Raw genomic sequence first — 21,370 nt, forward strand, 5'->3', positions numbered from 1 at the left:
CCAGGATGGTGCAGTCAAGTTAGTGCAGTGGCAAGAATCACTTTGGGCAGAGTTTTGGGCATCCTTTTTGCCTTGGACTGAACTCCTCGGAGCAAGGGCCTATTTGCTGTTTCCTGGGAAGAGAAGGTGAGCAACTGAAGAGGGTACTCTGAGTATCATGCGAACAGGAGAGTTAAACGTGATGGCTTTCAGACTCCAAAGGGGCCAGCAGCTCAGGGCTTGCTCCCCAGCCTGCTCTCCTCCCTCTTGCAGTGCAGGTCAGTGCAGACACCCATCCGTGTTGCTCCCACTTCCCCGGACCACAGCAGAGCTGTGTGTGTGGTCTGTGCGTCCTATTCAGGTCAGGTCACTTCATCCCAGAGGGAGAAATCCACTGCAAGAAGTCATGACATTGACTTCTTCTGAAACACCAAAAGTTCCACAGGAACTTAAGGAAAAATTTCTTCACAGTGAGGGTGACAGAGCGCTGGAACAGGCTGCCCAGAGAGGTTGTGGAGTCTCCTTCTCTAGAGATCTTCAAAACCCGCTTGGACGCAGTCCTGTGCCACGTGCTCTAGGTGACCCTGCATGTGCAGGGGGTTGGTCTAGATGACCTCTAGAGGTCCCTTCCAACCTTCTTTAGTTTTAGTTTTCAGTTGAGGTTTTCCCTCTGCTGTCGCGATAAACCCGGACCTGAGTTGATCTTTTTGTGGTGCTCTTTGTCTCCTTTCCCTTGCTGCTGCCCAGCAATCATGCTGAAGCGGATCACGCGCTTCACGCCGCCCGAGGTGATCGTGGGGCTGCTGGCGCCCTACGTGCGGCTCTCCACGTCCAGCGTGCGCATCATGAAGAACAAGGCTGGCCGCATGGGGCAGACCTACGGCTTCATCGAGCTGGAGTCGCACGCTGTGAGTAGCGCCCGGCCTTCACACCCTGCCCCTCGCGGCGTCTGCAGGCGGTGGAAGGGGAGGGATTGTAGGAATGCAGGGAATAACTGAGTCTGTGAGGTAGCTGCCCTGCAGCTGTGGCCTCTCCTGCTGGCCTGGCTGGATGTAGGGAGTATCTGATTGCTCTCCAGCTTCAGGAGCCAAGGATTAACTCTTGTCTTCACAGCTGTGATGCTGAAAGAGTTTCTTGCCTTGGTATGTCTTGTTGTACAGCTTCCCAAACTCCAAATGGGTCTCTTGTATAGACTTCATCTGCAGTGGCCTCAAATTTAACGATCTCTGTTTGCAAAGGGGCAAATCTTAAATAACAGGCAGTGCCTCACTGGAAGGTTCATGTTTTCTTCTTAGCCAGGGTGATACCCAGACTCCATATCCATGTTTAAATCAGTCAAGAAGGTATTCACTAAAACTCTCAGGGGCAATAGCAGCCCCTGTGCTGTGTGGTTGAGGCCCTGGGAGAACGTGGTTCTTTGCTGGCTGCTGAAAGGGTCGCAGGACAAGCAGACAACCTAACGATGCATATATCCTTTCTTTGACATCCTAAATACCTTTCAGTAATGCTTGGACAAATAGGTTGTGTTTCATTCCCACCATGGTCTTCTGGCTGCTGCTCTTAGGCATAAAACCTTCCCTTCAGGCAGATGGGATTTGGGAAATGGGCTTATGTTTCCTGCTCAGGAACGTGAAGTTCTCCTTTGGTTTCACAGGAAGCGCTGAGGTTGCTAAAGATCCTGCAGAACCTGGATCCCCCAATCTGCATCGACGGGCGCACGGTGGAAGTGAACCTTGCTACAGGCAGGAGACGGTACGGACGGAGGAGGCAGCAGAGCTGTCCTGGGTTGTAAGCCTGAATGCCGAAAAGCCGGCACGGGGAGCAGCACCAAGGTTCCTACCACCTAAAAATTGTTTGGAGAAGAGAATAGAAGGCATCAGAGCAGAAGCTTCAGGGACTGAGTGGTTTGGGATGAACCGTTCTATCAGGTGGCCCCCTTTTGGGGTCCAGCCATCAGATCTCATTCCAAGGAGGCTGGCGGGTTTGGCTTTTTAAGAAGCAGTTAGAGCTGCCTTTCTGATTCAGCTGAGTGTGTTGGCATCATTTTTATGGCAATAGCCATCTGTACAGCCTCTTTGTGTCCGGGGGTGGGCGCAATCCAGCGTGTGGCTGGAGAAGATGCTCTTCCTGTCCCTGTGCTCCTGCAGCTGGTGTGGAGCGCACGGAGGTCAGGCCGGCGTTCTTAACCTGCAGCCTTTGTCTCCACAGGAACGACTATGGGGATCACGGTGACAATTCCTACTACGGCCCGGTAGGTCCCTAGAGCTTCCCAGCAGCTAGTGGAGCCAGGAGGGAGCACTGGGGTGACAGGCTGCTCCCTCTGGACTGCCGAAATGTCATCGTGTTGGAGGTGGAACATTCACCTCGGTGTGTTCCCCACCGTGCCAATAACGCTGCCATCATGAGGGCCCAGAGGTGCAGACACTGCATGAGAGGGTGCTGGGCTGGAGCATTGAATACGACACCCTTATGGAGCAGTCCTGTTCCATAGGATGGTCCTGGGCTGCAGGGCTCTTCCCATGCAGAATGAGCTGGAGATTTTGCTCTAGATTGCCCTGAGCACCTGATGCGAAGCTGCGCTGAAGCTGGTCTCGTGCTTTGCAGCGCTGCTGGTCCTTCTGTTAGATGGGAAGGCACATCAGCTTGATTCCTGTTTATTTACATGATTGTTTTCCTGAACTCCGAGCCTGTGGGAGGGAGGAGAAACAATGTGGTGTTTGTCAGAGTCTGATCCGTTTGTGTTGTTCACTTATTCCAGGGCAGAAGAGGCATGAGGGACAGGAGAGGCGGCGAATCGCAGAGATGCACCAGAGCACAGTGTAAGCTAAGCTCTGCCTCACTCCTACTGTGGAGTCTTTTCTTCCTTAAAAGGGCACTGACATGTAGAAATCATCCAGAAAATATTTTTAAAGGCTTAAAAGTAGGTTTCCTTGCTACACCCACTTCTTAGTTCCTTTGCCAATTTTGTTTAGTCATATTTTCCTATTCAATAATGTGTTTCTGTGTTCTCTTACTGTGCAAAAGCTACATGCAGATAAAGGAAAATTGCTACTTGCCTTCCTTGTTGTGTCAAAGTGATGGGACAAAATCAGCCTGGCAATTACCAGAGGAGGCAGAAGAAAATATACTCTGTGCAGCAGGGCCTGTAGTTGAAAAATCTTTCCTGGTGATTTTACTGGTGTATGTACAATAATGTTGAGTTCTGTCTATAACTATTATTATAGTTAGGAAATGAGGAACATTTCTTGTAATACAGGGTGCAAACCCTGGGCTTAGCCCTGTATTTCTGCTATCCCTGAGAAGCAGTGGGCTCTCCTTTCTTGTCAGGGGCTTTTGTGCACTTATGGGGCAGATGGGAGCAGGGGAGAGTCATCGTTTAAGAAAGGAAATTTTGCTGGCAGGACTGCAGAAGGACTCTCATTCCCAAGGAAGCAGAGCTCAAACTCATCACCCCGTTCTTGGGGAAATTACTGCAGTTCAGGACAGGTTTTTTCAGGCAAAGTGTTGTCAGCTGGTGAACCCTGTGCAAACACTGGGGAAGTTTTCCCAAAGTTTTAAAGCAGAACTTTTGTGAAAACCCATCTTCTTCCTTACTAACTGAAGAATGAAAGATGTAGGTGGAGCAACGTGAAGACACTCGTGTCTCCCTCCTTCTTCTTTCCCCTCCTGATCCTTTTACCGGTGCAGTATTTGCTGATGCTTTTGTCTTTCTAAAAGGCAAATTCTCTTTGGGAGTTTCTCGTGTTGACTCTTCTCTCTTTGTTCAGCTCCATCAGATGTGTCCACATACATTTATGATCCTGAAACTGGGAATTACTATGATCCCATAGCTGGGACGTACTATGACCCCAGGACTCAGGTGAGTGCCCAGGAAGGAAGCTTTACCTGTAGCACATTCCTACAAACTGCCCTTCCATGAGCAGCTTTTACAGCTAGAGCCTGAGGAGGGCTGGGATGGGACAACACAGGGGTGGCTTTTCCTCTGACTATGTAGAAGGGATCCCTGCTCCAAAATACCAGCTCGATGGGAAGCAAGGCCAGGAACACCTTAGCTGTGTGTTGAACCATTTTCCTTGGCCTGGGAAGTCCTGCTTTTTTGAGAGCTTTTAGACTCTTCTTGGTTGAACAGGCTTAGAGGCACAGTATCCTTGCTAGGTTTTACTGGAGGTAGGAGAGTTAGGACTGCCAACCAAAAGATGGACAGCAAGACTCTGCTTTCATGTGGGGTTTCTTTGCTCCCCCGGCCCAGACAGTGATAGTTACGGGGATGCCAAAAACCAGCCATCTGCAGAGGTTCCCTGGGCCTGCGGTTTCCGTGGGCCTGTCCGTGTGCTGCAGGGTTTGGGCTAATCTGTTCCAAATGCCTCTTTCAGAGAGATGTGGTGATAGACCGAGACGCCTGCTCGTCACCTACGGAGAGCCGGAGGCGGCGGCATGGGAGCCAGGAGAGGACGAATGAAAGGAAGGAGCCGCACGGCAGGGACAACAGGGACAGGAAGGAGAAAGGGAAACATACTTCTGCTAAGGTAAATCCCTTGTGCAGTCACTGTGCTCAGAGCTGAGGCCGGCAGGCTGAGGTAAGAAGTGACGTTAGAGGAAAAAGAGTGGTTTACAGAGGATTCAAAAGAGGAGGAGCAGCAGGAGAAAGTGGCGGAATTCATGTAGTCACCAGCAGACCGGGAACATGGTTTGGTCTGTGGCCAGGTGGGAGTAAGATCTTGTGACATGAAGTCAGAGCTTCTCATCCCTTTTCTTGTGGTAAATGATTCAGAAAGATCCTTGGAAGTGGAGACACACTCATCCTGCTGCAGCCCCCCAACTGTTGTAACAGAGCTAGTGAAAAATAGCAGAGATGTTTGAACGTAGCAGGTTAGATAAAGCAGCGATTCAGCCCTGCCCTAGCCACGGTTCCTGCTCCCGCCGAACGTCACCGGCCGTGCGGCTGCACTGCAAAGGTCACCTGGGACATAATGCAGAAACTCCCCCACTCCCACGTCTCCTGCCTGCCTGGTTTCCATGGATGCTCGGAAGTGGCTTTCCGGTTGCTGCAAGCACTCTCTGACCCCTGTGCTGCTGATGGCCTAATGCCTGTTGCCTCTTTTTTTTTTTTTTTTCTTTCTTCAGAATGAGCCAAGAGAGGAGAGGTTCTTTGCAGAAGATGTCTTTAAAAAGCCCTTACCTCCCTCTATGAAAAAGGACGAGAGTGCAAGCCTGGTAAGACAGCACACAGCACTTGCTCTGCCCTGCTCAGACATGGTAGCTAAACTGGAGCCGTCACGGTCCAGGGGAAGGTGGGAGCAGAACAGGCTGGGACGGTCCTGAGAGCTGCTTCAGCTGCCTCTGAAACCCCATGGGAGGGACTCTCAGCCACGTGTGTCCCCAAAGCCACCTCCTCCTTTCTGCTTGGAAGCCTGTTACATGAGTGCATAGCTGCTGTGCACAGACTTCCCCAGCACCAGTTTGCAGCAGCCTTAACCCTCCTGTTTTGGCTGTTTCAGAATGAGCCTGGAGAGGAGAAGTTCTCTGCAGAAGATGTCTTCAAAAAGCCCTTACCTCCCTCCGTGAAAAAGGACGAGAGTGCCGCCCCGGTAAGACACCCCCTGGAGCTACTCTTCTTGTCTTGATGAGGGCTGAGTAGATGACGGGGGACTCTCCGAGGCTGTACCTTGGGTGGCAGATGTGGCAGCTCCTCCTGCAAGAGGAGGGAGAGCAGCAGAGGCAGTTTGCTCTATAGTGCTGAGCTGGTCTGGGGGGCTCTAGAGCAGAGGGAGGATTTGAGGCTGGCATCTAACAGGGTCTCCTCACTTGAGCCATGGCCATGCAGAATCCTGCAGGCTGCCCCTGGGCTGAGCAAGGCCAAGCCTTGCTGCTCCTTAGTGCTCGTGACAACCTCTCGGTGCCAAATAGCTGCCGCTTTGGTCAGCAGCTTGTACTGTGTGTGGCACACCGGGGAAGCCTGGCACCAGGGCACGGCCTGTCCTGAGGGCAGGGGAACTTCTCCCCTGTGGCGTTTAATGCCCGTCAGGCCATTTCTTTGCATCGCTGCCCATGCTGTCAGGATGCTGCACTCTCACTCCTGGGCAGGAGCAGAGACAGAAGGGATGGGGAGATGGGTTGGGGAAGCAGAGCCCCATGTGGCAGAGCAGGTGATGCTGTAATTGTCACTGTTCTGCCTCTCTCTCTCAGCCCAAGGCGGTGAACCCTCTCATAGGCCTTCTGGGCGAGTATGGAGGCGACAGTGACAATGAGGAGGAGGAGGAAGAGGAGGAGCAGGCGCAGTGGCTGCCGCCTGCCCACCCGCCGGCGCCGCGCGAGGAGCCGCCGAGGCCGGCCAAGGCGGGCGACGACAAGCTGACCGACTGGAACAAGCTGGCCTGCCTGCTCTGCAGGAGGCAGTTTCCCAACAAGGAGGTGCTCCTCAAGCACCAGCAGCTCTCCAACCTCCACAAGGTGCAGGAGGGGTGGCGCGTGCGGCTCGGTGCTCCGCGTGGAACAGGCGGCCGTGGGCTGGGAAGAGCTGGGTTTGGCACAAGCGAGCAAAGCAGCACCGGGTGGAAACACACCGTGACATCAGACTGTGGCTTTCCAAGCTGTGTTGAGGTGGCTCAAGATTGGGGTGTCTGCAGGCTTGAGTGGGACAGCAGGAAAATAATAGTGAGAGACAGCAGTGAATACGTATTTAGCACATGGCTCCCTGTGTCCTGCGCTACCTGCAGGCTCTTCCTGCCCAGAGGAGCAAACTGCATGGGTTAAAACAGGGAAAGGAGCCTGCTTTGCCCTGGAGGGGAGCATCCCTCCTCCTTGGGGGGCAGCAGGAGTTCTGGGATGTGTGGGGAGCCTTTGCATCTGGCACAGTGCAGGTGCAGGGGCTGCTGCTCCTGGTGGGCACAGCGGGGACCCTGACAGCTCGTACCCTCTGCTGACACTGGCTTCCACGTTCCTCCTTCCAGCAAAACCTGGAGATCCACATGAAGATCAAACGGTCTGAGCAGGAACTGGCCTATTTGGAGAAGAGAGAGCGCGAGGTGGGTCCGTGAGTCTCCCTGTGCTAGGGGAGCACTGGTCCCTGCATGTGCAGTTGTTTAGGAGGTATCAGGCTGCAGTCTGGGCATCACCTGGCTCCCAAAGGGCTTTACACACCGAGCTGTGGGCTACACTCTGCGTTTAGATAGCACTGTGACTTGTACGAGCAGGGTCCCTTCTCCCAGAAGGGTCTGGCTGTGGTTCTGTTGCCCGGCAAGGCTCGTGCTAAGCGGATCCCACGTTTCCATCCGGAGCAGGCGCAGTCTGGGGGCTGCCGCTGCCCAGCCGGGCACAGCGAGGGCTGCAGCTGCCCCTTGCTCAGAAGGCAGCAGAGCTGCTCCCTGTGTGAGCAGCCACCGGTCCCGGTCAGCCCAAGAGATGCCACCAGGACAGACTGTGGCTGCCACAAACATCCAGGGTTTGTGGGTCTCATTTCTGCTCGCTTGGGGTAGACGAGAGCTTGCTGCAGGGCAGCCTCCTGGGGGGTGTTGAATCCTTCACAGCCCCTGTACTCACTTTCCCTTTCCCATATGAAGGGGAGATACAAAGACAAGGGAAATGACCGGAGGGAGAAATACCAGCAGATGGATTCCCCGGAGAGGAAGCGATTCCGACACGACCGGGACTCCGAGAGGTAACGCCTGCTGCCGGCTCCGTGTTCTGGGGCCGCCGACGGCAGGGTGGCACGTGGGCAGCTGTGACACCAGGGCAGGGGGAAAGGTCTGCACACAGGGCAGCCTGGCAGCTCCTGCCCACGCAGGCGCCCACAGTGGGAGCCTGCCGGGCACTGGGACTTCTCTGGGAAGGCCGGAGTGCAGGGGAGAGCGGAGGCTGTGAGGGTGCCTGGCCCGGCTCGGGGAGCAGAGTGCATCCCATTGGCAACTACCCCCCTTGGAGGTGTTTGCTGTCCTCCTGGCTAGGCATGGAGCCATCAGGAGAAAGAGCAAAGCTGTGTTTTGTCTGCTTCACTGACTCAGGAGACAGTAGGAGCCATTTCCATCTCGGAGTAGGAGGAGGAAGCGTGTGCTCTGCAGAGCTGCGAGCCTGTGTGTTCCCGTGGGCTGAGGAATCGTGAGGCCTCTGTGGAAGACAAAACCCCTCGTGGGCCTGTTTGCTCCTGCTGCGACACCTCAGGAAGGAGACCCTTCCCTCATGTCCTGCAGTGTAGGGATCTGTATCTTCCCTCCTGCCCTGGAGGAGCTGTGGACAACCTGAAGCAGTTGGCACGCAGAGTCGCTGCCAAGTGCTGGAGTGCACTTTGCCGAGTGCAGGAAGCTCCTTCTGTGCTCAACAGTTTCCAGAACTCTGGTTCTGATAAATGGTTGTGGATGAATAATGACCAGGAGGGAGAAAGTGTGTCCTAGTCAACACCGCGTCAGCCGAGCTCAGGGACCTCTGCTCTTGCAGCGCTGGAGGAAACAAAAGATCTAACGGAACAGCAGGGCTTAGACTTTGCTTTCTTGCTGTCACTAAAATGCAGGTATACAAAGTGTTTGCACAAAATGCTCCTGGCCTTCTCATGCCATAAATATTTTGGAGCCTGAGCTCATTCCTGTGTCCTGGTTTATCGTCCCCTGAGGCTGGACACGGAGCAGCATCGGCAGAGGTGTCTGAGCCCGGCGCGAGAACGCGTCGAGTTGAATTTCTTGGGCAGTTTGCTGCTTAAAAGCAACTCGAGTGCTCTCGGGAGAGGTCGGGGTGTAAATGGAGGTGCCATTACTAGGGCTGCAAATCCCTGGCGTGTGCCTGAAGCACCGTAAAGCTGCATAATGGAATCTCTCTTTTTGCAGTGACTATGACCCAAGGGTCGATGGTGACAGCAAAGGAAACCGAATGTTGCAGTCCCCCGGCTGGAAGAAAGGCCTGGGCTACAACCAGCAGGGCACGGCCTCGCCGGCAGAGGTAAATCCCCCCCTTCCTTTGAACAAACCTCTGCCTTTCCACCTGCAACCTCTCCCAGGACAGCTGGGGGGAATTCACAGCCCGAAGGGGAGTCAGCCTGTAGGAAGCAGCACCCGCTTGTTGGAGACCCGCACGTGCACGAGTTAAGCGTGTGGACTGGGGGCCGCCCGCTGTGGCAGCGGCCGTGCGAGGGTTACGGGGGGCTGAGCAAGGGCCAAAGAGAGGCCTGTGTCCTGCGGGGTGTTCCTGCTCCGTTTGCCGTGCCGCGGTCGGCTGCCTGGTGTCGGCGCCGCGACGCGGCTGCTGCTCACGTGGCAGCACCGAGCGCGCGATCGAGTGCGTCAGGGCAGGCAAATCTGTGAGGCTTTGCGGCGTGTTTGCTTGAGCCCACATGCACAAAAATGCATGATTCCCTCTTCAGGCAGCAAGAACCGGCCCCAGCTGCTGCTCAGTCCTTGCTGAGAGCCTTCTGCAGCCCTAAAAAGGGGTTCGCCGCGGTGCTCTGGGGGCTCTGACCCCCAACTAGGCTCCCCGCCTGGCTGGGGGAGCTGGTCACCAGACACGGCCCTGTGCAGACCTCCCCGAGGAGCCCTGGTGCCCTCCTCCCCAGCCCTGCTGGGCAAAGCCGTGTGGCCAGTTAAGCCCAGACAGCTTTCATCTCCCAGACTAATTGGTCGCATCTCTGGTATCCAGACAACGGCAGACTTAAAAGAAAATAAAACTTCCAGCCTCGGGCCTGCTCTCCTGGGCTCGCTCTGGCCAGGTAGAGCTGAATAATTCAGACACTGGCTGCAAAAGCTGGTCGTTAAGAACCAGTTGAAATTCAGCAGGAGCTACCGGAGCCCATGGGAGCTCCATTAGAGGAGAGAACAGCTGAGCTGGCGCTAATGCAGGGAGCTGCCGCCGGGCCCAGGAGCCCGGCGCTCCGGCTGATGCTTCCCCTTGCGCTGCTCCCTCCTCAGCTGCCGCTCGCCCACTGCTTTGCTGCGTTGCGGCTGGCGGCTCCTGCGCCATCGGGCGCCGGCGCTGCTCGCCCCGGCCAGGCCCCGCGCGTCGGGCCCCTCCTGGCCTTTGCCACCTGCTTTTGCAGCTCGCGAAGCCTCGGTAGTTCCTCCCAAGCAGGTTTTGGGGGGACGTAGCGCTCCCCGGCTCCCCTCGACATCCCTGAGCAAGCAGTCAGCTAAAGCCGTCCTGGAGCAGCCCCGAGGAGCAGCCAAGCCGATTCCTTGCGGGAGGAGTTGCTCATTCCGGCTGTGTCTGCTTGCAGGTGGAAAACCAGAAGGGAGTTGGCTTCGGAGCCCAAGGGAAGGCCGGCAAGAGGCAGTCCAACGAGACGTACCGCGACGCCGTCCGGAGGGTCATGTTTGCCCGCTACAAGGAGCTTGAGTGAACGGCGGAGGCTGCGCCAGGCCTGTCCCTCTCCATCTCTGTCTCTCTCTCTCTCTCTCTCTCTCTGTGTCATGTTTTCTTGGGGGTTGGGGTTTTTTTTTGATTTTTTTTTTGAATTGTTAAAGGTTTTGCTGCTAGAATTTTTTTTAATAAAACTGAAAATTTGTCAGCGATGTTTCACCATCTCCTCCCTAAAATGGCGTGTTCTTAGAAGCATGTGGTGTGTCAGAAGATTCCTGTCCTCTTTTCCCCCTCTGCTGCTGAGGCTCTGGTGGCTTCGCGTTGCCGTCACCGGTGGGCAGCTCCGTGACCACCGCTCACTGTGGTAGGTAGGACACGTTCGAGCCAGCTCCCAACTCCACTGGCCCAGGCAGTGTGGGGGGACCAGACAGCAAAGGTGAGTCCAGGTAAGGGAACACAGTGGTCCAGGCGGGAGAAAACCTTGCAGCAACTTGGCAGGAGGGCATTGGGCCGGTGCTGCCCACTAAATATCCCAAATCAGGGAAAACCAGGGATTGCAACCAGGATCTGCAAGATCTGGAGGCAAAAGGTCACCCGCAGTGGGTGATACCTCCCAAAAGGAGCAGGAGCCCCTGGAAGCTCTGGTTTGTCATCACCAAGGAAGGAGAGCTCGGAGAGGTGCAGAGGACCTGGTCCCCAGGACGACCCCGCTCCTCAGCAGCCACCGTGCCGCAGCAGTCTCCCCGGGGACATGTTGTGCTTGTGAGTATGTGTGGGAACCTGTGTCACGTCGTGGTGCTTGTGAGTACATGGAACACACGTCACACCTGGTGCTTGTGTGTGGAACATGTGTCATACGTGCTTGAGTACATGTGGAACAGGCATCACACATGGTGCTTGTGAGTACGTGTAGAACATGCGTCACATGGTGCTTGTGTGTGGAACACGTGTCCCACGTGCTTGTGAGTACGTGGAATACGTGTCACGTGGTGCTTGTGAGTATGTGTGGAACATGCATCACACATGGTGCTTGTGAGTGTATGGAACACACGTCACGTGGTGCTTGTGAGTACGTGTGGAACCTGTGTCACGTCCCACGGCAGCCGAAGCCATGTGGCAGCAGTGGGTGCTGCACACGGGCAGCGCTCGTTCTGCGCGTTGGGATGAGATGGGGCAGGATGCGGCGGGAAGGAAGAGTGAGGATGTTTGTGATGCTGCTGTGGTCCGCTGGGCAGGAGAAGGCCCTGATGTTCTGGCCAGCTGCAGGCTGGGCTGCCCACCAGGGAACACGGCACGTGGAAGTGCGGGATGCACAGGGGAGGGATGGGCACTGCCCCGTCTTGGGCATGAGCTCCACAAGCAGGTGCCCTCGCTGCATCCCTGAGGCAGGAGAGTGCAGGAAGGAGGTGGGCGCACGAGCGGAACCGGAGGGTGGGGAGCAGCAGTCACAGCGACAAGAAGGCCGAAGGAGCCTGTTGGTGCTCTCAACTGCTCAAGTTATTAACGGTGGGAGGGCAGGAGGCCCCTCTGCCATCTCCATGGGGCATATCCCAAATTGAGTCATTGTCATCCCAGGAACATAATTCCTGAGCAAAATAGGAAGGAGCCTTTGCAACCACCAACGGGGTGAGCCCTTTCTTACCTTTCGGATCACTTTGCAGCACGTGTATCACAGGGGAAGGTTTTTAATAAAGACTGGCTTCCTTTGGACATACGGCCTCACTAAGCAGGCTGTGCTCTCCGCCTCGCCTCGCTTTAACGTGTTCTTGCTTGTGCTCACGGTGATGTGTGTGTGCAAGAGGACAGAGGCAAGGCCGTGCTTGCTTAGAATAAAAGCTTGCAAAAGTTAGAAGGAAAAAAAAGAGGAGGAACAGACTGCAGTGAAAAGAGGGGAAGGGAAAACAAAGTAGCAAAACAAAAGCAACAAAAAAATCCAGTCACATGATGGCCATCTCCACCCAAGAGAAACCCTTTTTCTCTCTGTGGAGATGATGCACCTCCCGTTATTGGTATTAGTCACAGAAATCCTGGCTGTACTTGCTTTCATTGTTTTGAGAATTAGGAAAAAACATTAATTTTTGCGTCTTAAGATGTTGGCACAGCATTGTGTGACTAAGAGAAGTCTGTGATGTGAAGGGGATATGTCTTGTGACTGGAATGTGGCTCTTGTTCCAACCGAAGAGATTGTCCCAGCACTCACTGAAAAGCAAGCTAATCTGGAGGAATTCAGTAAAGGGGCTGGAACAGGAGCTGCAGGAGTCTTGGAGGTTTTAGGTACTGGGGAACCTCATTTTTTTAAGAGGTAACTAGAACCATGCACCACTTTTGGGCTGTTTTGGGCCCAAACAGGAGGCGAAGTTGGCCATTCTGGGGCCAGGGAAGCCCAGACAGGGCACTTCTGTTCATCTTGGAGCTCCACTAGCTGCAAGGCTGGTGTGCTGGGGGGCTGCCCTGGGCATCTGAGACCAGCTCTGGAATGAAAGGTACATTTTCCTTTCCTTTCCTTGGGAAAAGCAAGCAGATATTCTTTGATTTCCAATACTTACTCATATTAAAACAATATTAATATTTATGATAGCGATTTATGACCTTGCAAATGGAACAAATGGATATAAAAATGCTGAAGTTATTTTTACAATGCTGCTCACAGTGTAAGGAAAGAGCAAGGTGGGAAGAGGGAAGCATCCTTAAAGGAGAGGGGGAGAGAGAGAGAGAGAGAGAGACCAGTGGGGACACTTTGTGTCCAAGGAGGGTGGACTACATGAACAGCATGCTTCTTACTAACTATTTTCAAGCGCATGGTAGGGCTGTGCCTTAAAACACGGTTTATTAGAGAAAAAAACATAAAGTGAAATCAGAGCTTTAAGTTAAGAGGAAGAAAGTGGGTGCAGAGGAGCAAGACGCTTGAGGTTAGGCTTTTACTGCAAGGGTTTTACAGGTTGAGCAGCGGCAGGGCCTCTCTTTCAGAAAGCTGCTTTTGCTCCCCAAGTTCTGCCCTAGGCTGAACCACCCGTCCTTTCTATGAAGGAATGGGCTTCGTTTTACAGTTACCAGCTGTTAGCATTTAAAATTGGCATCATCAGTAAATATTGTTTTAGTTCAAAATTACCAGAACAAGGAGCTCTTTTCCTAGTCAGGACAAATTTCTACTGTTATAATCCCAGTTACCTTTTCCAGAGAAGCTCTCATCTCTATAAAGCACTGCTAGTGAAAAACCTTCTGCTAAACTCAAGGTGTAGTTTCTAGCTGACCTTCTTGTATGAAAGTTCTACTTTCTAAAAAGCACATGGAAAGCTTACTGATGTCAGAGTCTAGTGTGGCCCAAACTGTGTATGCCTTTAAAAATAATTATATTTGATGAAGGGAGAATGAAGGGAATTGTTCAAACATGACTGGAATTATGTATTTATCACAGTTTGTCAGAGAAATAGAGAAAGAGGTTAGCCTTTTGGAAATGAGCACACAAAACCAACTAATTCAGCTTAATGTTAGGATTTATTTTTCTTTTACAGGAATTAAATTAACAGACTTAAATCTGCATGAGGGCCCAGTTCCTAGAAATGTATAAAATCTGAAAGTATCACAGGAGAGAGAGTATTATATACACTATTTCACACAGTATTAATTGTGAGTTTTTGGAGCAATACTGGTATCCAGTATTCATCCAACTTCTACACTACCAGGCCTGTTTATGACTGCTTCAAACGCCAGGAAGAGGCTCCATGCCCTGTCTTGGTCCATTCCTCCTTACACGTAGTCGGTATTAAAGTCATAGGCATCATCCTCATCTGCTGTCTTATCCACGATGAAGGGCAGTGTGGGGGAATGACTGCCCTCTGGAGGAAAAAAAAAGGAAATTAATCTCTTAATGAAATCAATGCAAGTGCTAAGAATGCTAGAGGTTATTTTCAGAGACTTGGGTTTTAATACAGACCTGCTGCTATCTGTGTTTCTGGATTTGTTGGCTGTGGCTTTTCAAGCTTTGCTTTCCCAATCACCTGAGTGTTGTTCTCCTATGACAAGTCAGAGTTCAACAATATGAGCATCCTTGCACAAAAAAAATACTAGTGATGTCCAAATGAAAGAGGTGCTGACGGTGCACGTGTCCCTTTGTACAGCTGAAGAGGAACGCCCTGCATTTGATTTGTTACCACTGACCAGAACAAAGTTCTGTTTTTCCTTAATTAAGCAAAGAAATTCCAACCCTTATATCTAGGAGTAGAACTCAGCACTTTCTTGCAGTGGCTCCATTGTCTACATGTGCTTAGTTTACAGCTGGATACTGATAGGAGACTTGGTCCCAAGGTAGATGAAAACTTCATGAAACCCTGACTTACCTCTTTGATGCTCTGTTCATCTTCCTCCATATTGTCTTGATCATCATCACTTTCAGTGAAGTTCTCTTCCTCATCATCCTCCTCCTCCTCATCTTCCTCATCTGTTTCCAAGTTCTTATGCTCTGATGCTTTCTCTACCACTTTATTTTCCTCTATTGTCCCATTTGTCATTCCTGCTGACTGGAAACTGATGCTGCTCGCCAGATTGGGGTACTTCAGAGCTGGGAAAAGGATGGGAAATGTCTATTAAAAGTCACTGCAGGAGACAGCACCAGATGCAGTGTCTGTCCCTTACAGAAAGGCCACTTTAGCCCAGGGCTAGAAAGACAGCCCTGTCCCGTCCCCTCTTCTCCTCTGGCTAGATCAGCACTTCAATATGAACACTGCAATAAAGCAGAATTCTCCCAAAGAACAGCTTTTACAGGAGAGAGGTGCAACCTGAGCTAGGTCAGGGAAGCAGAAAGCAAGCACTAGCAGGGGTAGTTCTGCTTCTCTATGATGGCATAGAGCTGTATAGCTCAGTTGCTCAATCTATTTTTTTCCTCAAAAGGTTTATGTCCACTCTATACTGGCAAAGTTATCCCACAAACCTACAGAGACTTCCATTCAAAGTGTTCCATCATTACTAACTCGTAACGGTAACTGTGCACTAGAGTAACAAGTCCTACCTTTAACAGTGGTGGTGTTTTCTTCTTCTAGCTTCTTTAAATTAAAAGCCTTCTGCATTTCTGCTATTTTGTCTTCTGTAAGATAAGGAGGTAGTCTCTGCTGTTCTGGAGGTTGTGAGTGGTAGCTTATTTTAGCTCTGTGAAAATAAAATATCACCATTTAGAAAACAACCAAAGGTAACATGGTTAAGTAAGTGTGTTTAGAAATAAACACCCAGAGCAGAACCCTCTCAAATTGCTAACACTGGCTATAGGATAGCATGCAACATGCTTTGACTCTGCGCATAGACCATTTGCTACTTTAGAAAACTATAAATGGATGGTGTTCTCTAAAGCCATTAGCTAATCTAGCTCCTTTTCTTGAAGTAAGAGGCAGAAAAAAACCTAAAAGCAGCCTCTTTTCTAATCATACGTGTTAGCTCTCAGGGCTTCTGCTTGTGTAAGCACAGTGTTGGATCACAGTGTGAAAAGATGAGCAGCATAAAGCAAAATCGACACCATACGTACCCCGTCCAGTCACAAAGCAGTAGCTTGGCAATACTCTCTGTGTCAGGAACGCCTCCCTTCTTCAGCATGCCCCTTTTCTGAGCAAGTAGAGTTAAAAACTCCTCCGTACTCCTGAAGTCGGGGATGCTGTAGAATAGTATCACCTACCACAAAAGAAAATTCATCTGCAATTCACCTTTACCAGTGGGCTTATGAATACAGCATATTTTTGTAAAGAGCAACTAAACGTGGAACAGGATGGAAATTAGGCTTATGTTGATCTAACTGAAACAAGAGTGAGATCAGAGTTGGATCTGAAGTCTTCACTGCAATAATAAGAAACCGGAGAAAGGTCATCATTTCTCACTCCATTTCTGATATAATCTGGTTAAGTCTCAAAAGCATTTTCTTTCTAAATCTGAGAAGTTATTGACAAAATGGCAAAGATCATGTGTGTGTTGGACCCAACAGCCAAAGTTTGCCTCCTTGTGTGGGTAATACACAGGTGCTGAATGCAGTGCAGGAAGTGAAAAGGATGATGGACTCACCTGCTGTTTGTTGCAGTGGCTTATGAGGGCATCTATTCCTTCAAATACGTTTGCCAAGCCTGATTCCTCAGTGTCTATGATGCTTCTCAGGGCCAGAGCCAAGGTGCTGTTGGAAGGATCTGCTACAATACTTGGACTGTCTAAAATCTTCATCTGTTTATCAACAGGCACAACTTGCATGGACCTATGGAGACAAACGTGCTGCAAGTAGAAAAATTGGCCAGTAAAAGATTGCCTAAGCAAGCAAGCAAGACACAAAGCTCAGGGTTGGATTGAATACGCTTCACACGGAGTCAGCTTTTATGCTTTCTCATCATATGCTTTGTGTATGACAGAAAATGAAACATTAATTTTGAAAGCAGAAAAGGGGAAGGTTCTTCCATGACACCTTGGATGTACAGGTGTATGTCTTTTATCCTGGCAAATTCAGATGTGCATTTAAAGCTGCATAACACAAAAAAGCATAGAAACTACACACAAGCAGTAAACAGACTCGAGGTAATTGGAAGACGGCTACAAACATGAGCAGCTTTGATCAGTCAGCTTACTTGGTAACACCTCTTGCCGGGCCAACGTTGCAAGCACGAGCTCCTTTAAGGCCATTGATTATGCTGCTCTTCCCCACGTTAGGAAAACCTGAAGAAAAACATAGAAATCCTCAGAAATAAGAAAACTCGGCCGTAACTCGACAGTAACCACAACTGCCTTTTGCAGGTATCTTTAGTATAAAATGTACATATTCAGTGTGAGATCAGAGTTGGATCTGAAGTCTTCACTACGTAAGTAAGACAAGCTGTGTATCCTCATTTCTCACACTAAAAGTAGAAGGGACGTGAAAGAAATTATTGAATGGGAGGAAGGCAATGCAGGCTGGGTGACATACAGCCTGCCCATCGTGTTTATTTGAGCTAGGCCTTATCAACTTAGGCCTTAGATGCTGTGATTTTTCACAGATCACATTCCACAGATCATGCACATTAAGTGCAACATACTTAAGTATTGCAACAGTGAGTCTCTGATATAAAAACAAATGCTGACTAGAAGGCCTAAAAGCATCTCTCAGCCTCAGGTAAGAGGTTGCACGTTAATGGTTTTAATATCATACAGTTTGCAGTACAGGATATCAAAATTTTACAGAAGAAAGAAACCCCTTTCATCTCCCCAGTCCTTACCTACTACCCCAACCTGAATGGCTTTGTTTTGAGTCTTGTAGTGCTCCTGCAGAAGTTTCAAAAGGCACTCGCTTCCAAAACACTCAGTGTTTTTGGATAAATCAATACGTGCACTTCTTTTTGTAACCTTCTCCTGCTACAGGATCCAAAGGCAAAAAATAAGAAAAAAACATCAGCAGCTATTTAGGAAGGTGAATAGGTAGGTTTCACTTGTCTGCATTTTAGTTCTAAGCAGAAGGAAGCAGTTTAGTAAGCAGTTGATTAAGATGATTCTGGAAGTTTAGTAATGGTAGAAAACATAGGTATCAAATATTAAGAGAAAGGAATGTGAACTGACTCAAGGCTCTTTTATTTCAGTTCACAACATGTTGCAGATTAGTTGTGTGGCTATTAAATAGTTACATACATTCAGACTGTGTAATCCTTTAATCTGCAAATTCACTCAAGAGACTGATCAATTGTTTGAAGGATTTTCTTATTGCTTAACCTCTCTGTCGGGAGCTTCTGCACTGCTTGGCTTGAAGATCTATTTCAGTCTGCTGTTAAAAGAATTAGTGTGCGTGTGGGGCATCATGTGTTAGTGTCTGTAAGACTCAAACTAGTACCATCTTCACAGGGTGCAGACAGGGAGCTAACTCGGTCACGTTCTTCAAGTAACGCCAGGTGCTACACCTCGTGATGGCCAAGGTCAGAAAGGATACAGTAGAGTAAGTCAAACCAGTTTTCTTTCATGTAAAGATGCTAATGTAACTGCTGCAACCTCCCTCTATAGATGAGAAATTCCTCATCTTCCTCCTTTCAGTGTCCTCGCAGTAAAAAGACCCATTTTTACTCTCCTACAACAGCAGAACCTCCCCTACTCTATCAGGAAGCTTAGTCAAAGCATGAAGGCAAATCCATCAGTCAATGTGTAAATCAAACACGGGAAAAATAGCTTAAGGAATGGGAGTTCCTGATTATCAACGTTTCAACCCATGAAAGACCCTCTAGTGCTCTTACCATATTTTTATCCTTGAGCAGTGTTGCTGATTTAAAAGCAACCGTTGGAAATTCATTTTTCAGATAATTCAACCATTTCTCTAGGTTCTCCTTTGGCACCAAATCTAGAAAATAGAAATAAAAAAAGGGCATGGTCCTTTCACTCTCCTGAACGTTCAATATCATTCCTTGGAGTAAATCTAACATGGAACTGGGAACCTGGCGATATTTTGTCTGTTTAGTACATTTTCTTATGATACACAATGTTTGACTGAAAAGCTGGTAGTTTTTTCACTCTTATATGTAGCTCTAGTGAAATACCAGGCACGTTTCCCCAAAATAATTCTGCACAATTACATTTTCAGTTATTGTATTAGGTTTTTAAAGTTGGTATTTTGCTAGGAGACTTTGCATGATAAAAGGGGAGATGTTATGTGAAGAATTATGCCATCATCCTTGCAAAGGCAACTCTAACAAAGTTCCCTTTGCTCTTATTATTTCCTGGGTTTACAGCGGATAATAAGTTACTGGCCTTTTTAGATGTTTTCAACTGTTTGTGTGGATTCTTCCATACAGACATTGGAGAAAGAAAATGCTACCCAAAGCCAAACCTCCAACACAACTACCCTGCTGATTTGCTGATGTTTAATTCACTATTGCCTCACTCGTGACTATTATCATGACCTCTGCCTAGCCACCTATTTTCACAATATGAAGTACTGTAAAATCTCTAACTTTGTGAGATTTGACAAACTGGACAGCAGGTTCAAACATCACTGTGAACAAAGAAAGCGCTAACATGAAATTAGTCTTTTTTTAAAGAGACTTAGACTAAAAGTTGGGGCAAACGTGACCCCTTCAACAGCACAGTGAGCTCAGAGTTGGATCTTATGTCTTCAGTGGAAAGTCAGATTCCTTTGAAGTTGTCTTCATAGCTCACCTGACAAAACCACCCACTGACTAAATAACACGGCCAGAAAACTGATGTTTCTTACCAATTTTGTTCAGAACCAACAGCAGCTTTTTGTCTTGTCTAGAGCAAACAGCTTGTTCCAGTTGAGGACATCGACAGCCTAGTGGATCTCTTGCATCCAAAACCTCTAGAATCACGTCTGAGGCCTCAATCACCTACATCAGAATAAAGATATTAACTCTAGAACAGACTGAAAGATTGAAATCCTCAAAATTTCTAATAAAATTGCTTATCTCAATGTTGAAGTTTATCACAAAGATCCTTTATAGCAGTTGCAAGGAAAATGGTTTCATTGCTGATTCTCACCAAATTATATGAAAATAGTTGAAATATCTCACCTTCTCGAGCTCCCTGCAAAATGACTTTGATGAATTTTTATCCAGCAGCTTGTTTTTCTTTGCTCCAGATTTCCTAGAAGATTCCTAAATACATATAATGATGAAAGGAAATAGTTTGAAAGAAAATTAGTGTATTATACACTATACTTCTATGGTTGTACAGCAGCAGGTTACAGCTACAAACTATGTTTGCATACATGGCTTTAGAAGATGATGTTTTAGAATACCTTTATGCCTTCTACAAGCTTCAAAGAATCAAAATCTTACCAGACATACCTTTCCCTCTGTGTTTTCTTTGATTTTGGCTGCATTCTTTTTAGCATTGAGTTTTCTCTTCTTCTCAAGTTCCTTCCGTCTGTCAAGCTTCTGTTTTTGTTTTAGTTCTTCGAGCTGATTGCAAATAAACAAAAGCCAAGCTAAGTTATACCACCTTCTAAGGAAGTAAGGAAGTCTTCTGGATAATCATGAAATGTCCAGACATAACTTCTAGGCTTCTGATGGAAGAGCCTGTCTTAGTTACCTTATCAGAGGTAATTCCAGTTTTATTAGAATTGACACTTCCAGGAGGTTCGCAGTTACTATACAACTTATACAATGATGAAATGGGGTTAAAATAAGGGGAAGTTGTGACACACAGTATAACACTGCAAATGAAAAAGATGTAATTTTTCCCAATTTGTATCTCCTAAGAGTGTTTACAATCTAATAGAATTGCACCTTTGGGTTCGTATGTGCATGCCCACACACAAAGCCTCCTTACAGGAATGTTCCCTGCTCTTCTTCTCGCTAGTGTTTTTTTATTATTATTATTATTATTATTATTATTTTTACCCTCTGCTTTCTTTGCTCAGCTTCACGCAGAAGCTCTTCCTTGAACGGGGCAGCGCTGGGAATCCCTGGATCTTTCCTGGGCCTTTTGCGTCCGCGTTTCTTGGCCTCTTTTCGGAGTTTCCGGTGGTGCTCTCTGATCTGCAGGCAGGAACAAGAGCATTTTTCTCAGTGGGGGCTACCTCGCCCAAGGGAGGAAAAAAAAAAAAAAAGAAAGAAATCTCTCCTTTTTACAGATACTGGAAAAAATATATATAGCCCCGTGTCCCGCCGGCTTACCTTCTTCTGGATCTTGTAGCGCTTGTGGCAGCTCAGCCGCTTGCTCGCCTTCTTCAGCTCTGCAACGGTGCCGCCGTCAGCGCCGCGGGCCCGGCGCCCCCTCAACGCCCCCCACCGCCATTTCCCGGGAGCCGTTACCGCCTTTACCTCAGGCCCGGCGGCCGTTCCCCATCGCCGCCGTTTCCTCGCGGCCGTTACGCCCTCCCGCCTCAGCCTTTACCTCCGCCCGGCGGCCGTTACCCCCGCGTTCCCGCCACTCCCCGACGGCCGTTACGCGCCCCCCTCGCCCCAGGGCGCTCGGCGGCGCCTCCGCGGGGACGGCGCGCCCCTGCCCGCCGCCGCCGGCCCGCCGTAGCCGCGCTGCTCACTGGGCCGCTTCATGGCGCCGCCGGGTCGCGCCGGGCCGCGTCGCCACGTGCGAGGCCGCGCTCCTTCCTCCGCCCGCCGGTGGCGGGCGCTGCCGTAAAGCGGCGCGGCGCTTCCCCCGCCGGAGGTGTCGCGCGGGCCGG

The 21,370-nt window shown here is 49.8% G+C and overlaps 2 protein-coding genes and 4 non-coding genes across 6 annotated transcripts in view; 1 reads left to right on the forward strand and 5 right to left on the reverse strand.

Annotated features, from left to right (window-relative positions):
- The window catches only part of RBM6 (RNA binding motif protein 6), a 44,620-nt gene extending 34,274 nt beyond the window's left edge, over positions 1-10,346 (forward strand). The window contains exons 11-23 of the mRNA XM_088527332.1: positions 727-887; positions 1,634-1,731; positions 2,188-2,230; positions 2,738-2,798; positions 3,747-3,838; positions 4,353-4,505; positions 5,104-5,193; positions 5,478-5,567; positions 6,166-6,429; positions 6,930-7,004; positions 7,539-7,636; positions 8,793-8,904; positions 10,172-10,346. Coding sequence (XP_088383458.1) covers positions 727-887; positions 1,634-1,731; positions 2,188-2,230; positions 2,738-2,798; positions 3,747-3,838; positions 4,353-4,505; positions 5,104-5,193; positions 5,478-5,567; positions 6,166-6,429; positions 6,930-7,004; positions 7,539-7,636; positions 8,793-8,904; positions 10,172-10,294 — 1,460 coding nt within the window. The 3' untranslated portion in view covers positions 10,295-10,346. The remainder of the gene's footprint in view (positions 1-726; positions 888-1,633; positions 1,732-2,187; positions 2,231-2,737; positions 2,799-3,746; positions 3,839-4,352; positions 4,506-5,103; positions 5,194-5,477; positions 5,568-6,165; positions 6,430-6,929; positions 7,005-7,538; positions 7,637-8,792; positions 8,905-10,171) is intronic.
- A 3,594-nt stretch (positions 10,347-13,940) lies between these two features.
- Positions 13,941-21,328, reverse strand: GNL3 (G protein nucleolar 3). The gene is made up of 15 exons (XM_088527341.1): positions 21,230-21,328; positions 20,862-20,920; positions 20,586-20,723; positions 20,031-20,144; positions 19,755-19,838; positions 19,439-19,571; positions 18,465-18,568; positions 17,466-17,601; positions 16,842-16,929; positions 16,294-16,477; positions 15,767-15,909; positions 15,260-15,396; positions 14,592-14,812; positions 14,189-14,267; positions 13,941-14,090 (listed from the first exon to the last, which is right to left on the reverse strand). Exons 1-15 carry the CDS (start codon positions 21,240-21,242, stop codon positions 14,002-14,004), a joined length of 1,722 nt encoding a protein of 573 aa, XP_088383467.1. The 5' UTR covers positions 21,243-21,328; the 3' UTR covers positions 13,941-14,001.
- Positions 16,035-16,110, reverse strand: LOC148596201 (small nucleolar RNA SNORD19). The gene has a single exon (XR_015913546.1). It is a non-coding gene; the product is annotated as a small nucleolar RNA SNORD19 (small nucleolar RNA).
- LOC148596202 (small nucleolar RNA SNORD69) lies at positions 16,545-16,622 on the reverse strand. The gene has a single exon (XR_015913547.1). It is a non-coding gene; the product is annotated as a small nucleolar RNA SNORD69 (small nucleolar RNA).
- On the reverse strand, positions 17,032-17,105 carry LOC148596203 (small nucleolar RNA SNORD19). Its single transcript, XR_015913544.1, has one exon. It is a non-coding gene; the product is annotated as a small nucleolar RNA SNORD19 (small nucleolar RNA).
- Positions 19,307-19,381, reverse strand: LOC148596204 (small nucleolar RNA SNORD19). The gene has a single exon (XR_015913541.1). It is a non-coding gene; the product is annotated as a small nucleolar RNA SNORD19 (small nucleolar RNA).
- Positions 21,329-21,370: the final 42 nt, after the last annotated feature.

The sequence above is a fragment of the Tinamus guttatus genome, unplaced genomic scaffold, assembly GCF_059628265.1.
Source record: "Tinamus guttatus ecotype Peru unplaced genomic scaffold, ASM5962826v1 Tinamus_guttatus_pri_ptg000026l, whole genome shotgun sequence".
Classification (NCBI taxonomy): Eukaryota; Metazoa; Chordata; class Aves; order Tinamiformes; family Tinamidae; genus Tinamus; species Tinamus guttatus.

What these genes read in the sequence shown, in the direction of transcription:
- GNL3 (XM_088527341.1), bottom strand. An exon ending in AAGAAAACACAGAGGGAAAG is followed by an intron (nt 19,839 to 20,030) that starts GTATGTCTGGTA and finishes ATATGTATTTAG; the next exon opens with GAATCTTCTAGGAAATCTGG. An exon ending in AGAAACACAGATAGCAGCAG is followed by an intron (nt 14,091 to 14,188) that starts GTCTGTATTAAA and finishes TTTTTCCTCCAG; the next exon opens with AGGGCAGTCATTCCCCCACA.